Source organism: Cyprinodon variegatus, unplaced genomic scaffold (assembly GCF_000732505.1).
Source record: "Cyprinodon variegatus isolate N-32 unplaced genomic scaffold, C_variegatus-1.0 Scaffold645, whole genome shotgun sequence".
NCBI classification, from domain to species: domain Eukaryota; kingdom Metazoa; phylum Chordata; class Actinopteri; order Cyprinodontiformes; family Cyprinodontidae; genus Cyprinodon; species Cyprinodon variegatus.
This window is the reverse complement of record NW_015151098.1, coordinates 207,605-211,143: the sequence shown is the minus strand read 5'-3', so window position 1 is coordinate 211,143 and position 3,539 is coordinate 207,605. Positions and strand designations below refer to the sequence as shown.

The 3,539-nt window shown below is 46.5% G+C and overlaps 1 protein-coding gene across 1 annotated transcript in view; it reads right to left on the bottom strand.

Annotated features, from left to right (window-relative positions):
• Positions 1 to 2,926, bottom strand: part of LOC107096727 (potassium/sodium hyperpolarization-activated cyclic nucleotide-gated channel 3-like) — a 36,417-nt gene extending 33,491 nt beyond the window's left edge. The window contains exon 1 of the mRNA XM_015393505.1: positions 2,016 to 2,926. Within this exon, the coding sequence (XP_015248991.1) occupies positions 2,016 to 2,656 (641 nt within the window). The 5' untranslated portion in view covers positions 2,657 to 2,926. The remainder of the gene's footprint in view (positions 1 to 2,015) is intronic.
• Between the last annotated feature and the right edge of the window lie 613 nt (positions 2,927 to 3,539).

The following is a 3,539-nucleotide window of genomic DNA, read 5'->3' as shown; positions in this document are numbered from 1 at the left end:
CCGTGGGGCGCCTCCCCATCCCCCCGTTCTCCCGCAGGAGTCCCTCTCAGCGCTGCAGTCAGAGCCGCAGGACGTTTACCCTCAGTGTCCAGACTGCAAATGGAGCGCGCATGCACCGGGATTGACGGCGCAAATTGACCACAATAATTAAAATAGCCTTTATAAATAAATTAACTTGCAAATTATTGTAAGAGGACGCCAGGGCGGCAGAAGCTTGGTTTGGTGTAGAAGGCTTCCAGCCGTACATGTTTGAGCCCTTGCCTCGCAACGCTGCCAGTTCTGTTAGCTCTACGCCTGCTGAAGACACAGACGTCCATCCCCGTGAACACTGGGACGCAACTCAATGGGAAAGGAAATTATTCTGATTTTAACCATTGCGTATATTAGCTGCGACACATTAATCAAGATGCTATGAGTGAAAAAATGTGATTGACAGATGACCGTTGATTTATGATTGGCTGAATTTGGGTGTTCAGGCTGACGTAGAACTAACTGGTCTGCAGAAGATAACGTAGAAAAAAGCACAGATTTTAAGACAGGATTTATTTAAAAATGAGAAAATATGGTCTGATAAAGAGCACATTTATATACATGTTTAAGCCAGAATGATTTGACATTTAAAAATGATTTACCTACAACTTTATTTTAAGTCAAAAATATGCAAAATTTTGCAAATTCTTAATGCATATTGACTTAATAAGACATAGAATTTTAATTAAACCTAATTGAATAGAAATTTCCCTTTTGCAGCTCTTTTAATATATTTGAATCTCGCCCTGTTTCATGCTTTTCTGTGCCCCATTGAAAACACGCTGGCCCCCTCCTGGGCCCCTGGTTCATTTGGTCTAGAACCGCCACTGACAGCGTGTTCACCTTCTAGAGGATATTTCTGCAAATGAGGATGAGTGTCTGCAGCACAACCTCACTGATAAAAGACAAAAACATTCATCTTTAGAGCTGCAAACATCTTAGATCCTTAAGAGGCCATACCTCATCCTAACACTAAACATGACCCAGCAGACCACGAGGTACCAACACAGCATAAAACAAGTTCACAGTTAACAGCTGGACGCCCTGATTCCTCACATCATTTTCATTTCAATCTCTCTCTCTTTTTATTCTACACTCCCTCTCTGTCTGTCCATGCTGTGTGGCGTATCCCCTCCCTGTCCACACCGATTCTGCTCCATTAGACTAATTGTGCTGTAATAATCTCCACTGATGTTTGCTTCTAATATCTTGAATGGTCATGTTACCCTATTTTGATTACCCCATTTCCAAGCCGCTGCTCCTCTCTCTGTAATCCTCTACTTTCGCTTGAAAACATGGAAAAAAATGCAATTCAGATGAGTGGGGAAGAAAAAAAAAACCCTGCAGTGACACACATCAGCATACAATATGATGACAGTGAGCCTCAAGGTTATATGTCATGAAAATCCCTGGATGGTGGTGATACACATCCGGTCCGTGCATGCAGAGAGCAGGGGGAGTGTGCAGCAAGGCTGGGGAAATTATAGGGAATTATGAGGCGGTTAAATATGGGATAGATGGATGCATTAAAAACTGATAAGGACATAGTGGGGTTGGGTAGGTCCTACTGTTCATGTGTGAATAAAAACATGGACATTCACGCCCACACATCTCCAGTCCGGACAGCAAGAAGAGCTTAAACACCCTGCTTATGTGCTCTAAGAGCAGCACAATGACCACCAGGATGTAAGAGGATTTTGTTTGCAATTGAAGTCCTTTTCTAACATCAAATGTTTACTTGTAAGGGTTTATTTTACATGTTTGAAGCTTTGGATAAAAAGTCATGTTCCCAAAATTCAGTTCAAATGCAAAACACGTTTGGGTTTTATTCTCCATGCTTCTGATCAGGTTCTATAATTAAAACAGCCACAGTGTTTCTATATTTTTATTTTTATTTTCTAAGGATCAATTAAGACCAAATGTTTTAGAACTGTTTGATAGATTTAATGCAGCTTATAAATCCAGTTTTTGCAGTAATGATTTACCTAAAATCACTGTATGGGTGGATTATCCAGAAACCTGCAGACTTCACGCGCTCCCTCTCGTGCTCCACGGCCCTCTCACTGCCCAGCATCCGCAGGGAGAACTTGTTGACTCCGGGCTGGAGCATTGCCCCGAACTGTCGGTGCATGAAGCCGGCCTGATACAGTCGCTCATCTTCGGGTATTATCTGATCCGATCCCTCCAACTTGATGAAAGCTGACGGGTCGAAGACGGGCGGCTGACTCGGTGCCCGCTCCGGGGCCCCGGGGCCAGGCTCCCCAGGTGAACTCTCACTCGCCCCGGCTTCCGTTTCGGGCAGGAGGCGCCGCTGCTCCGCGGGATCCGAGTCCGGAGGATGCCTCCCGGTGATGGACGAGATGCTGCTCCGGAAGAAGCGGCAGTCCCCGTTCAAGTTGGATTTCAGCGCGGACGCGTCCCTCTCCAAGTCCTCGCTCCCGGCCTCCTCGATGCTCCTGCAGCTGCTTGCGGGAGACAGAGAGGACAAATGTTTTAGCCGAATACTTTTCCTTTTAGTGTCCTTGTCGCCGCTGTCGCCTTCGCCTTCAGTCACAGTTGCTCTTTGCGCAATGTTTTGCGGCAAGCTGTAGAGCCGTTTGCGCATGGAGGACTGGAACCTTTCCATGTTGATCAAACAGATGACAGGATGCTCTCTAAGGAGGGAGCGTGAAAACAGAGGGATAAATCATGGATGTGACAGAGTTGGGCTCCCGCTGGAGGCAAAGCAGCGACGGCGCATCCGCAGGATGGCTCCTATCTTCTCTGACTCTTGGGACGCGCCGCTTTGCTCCGCTTTAAACATTGACATGAGTCAATGGTCTGCAGCCGCTTTAGTCAACACGCACAGACCGAAGTGGAAAAATACGAGAAACACGTAAATCCATGTGAGCTGACAGGGCGCGCTGGGGAGCGCATCAGGATGCAGCATGCTGGGAGTCGGACGTGCCGGAGTGGGAGAATGCTGCTGCTGATGCTGCTGCTGCTGATGCTGAGCTCCTCAATGACAAAGCAGCATCTCCACCTCCCCGAAACACCCGCGCAAGGTGAACACTCACACGCATCTAACTGGCGCATACATCCACAGTGCGCTCACACCGCTGATCGTCTTGCTCACCGACAGCGTGAATATTGATGGAAGTAATCTATCGGGTTGCCATTGGAGACGGGATGCTCCCACCCCGCCCTGTCAGCAACTGGAGGAAATAATTCAGAGAAGGGGGTCTGCCTGCGAGTTCACGGTTCACTTAAAAAGTGAAAACTGGTTTACCAACTGGCACACAGAATATAATCTGATTTAGTTTAAGTTGCATTATTTTGATATGATTATTATTATTATTATTATTATGAACCGTCTTCATCTCAGGTAAAAATTTAAATTCAATTCAGTTTATCTTTATAGCGCCAATTCACAACACTAAGCATGCTTGTAGCGACAGTGGAGAGGAAAAACTCCCTTTGAACAGGAAGAAACCTCCAGCAGAACCAGGCTCAGTGTGAGCGGCCATCTG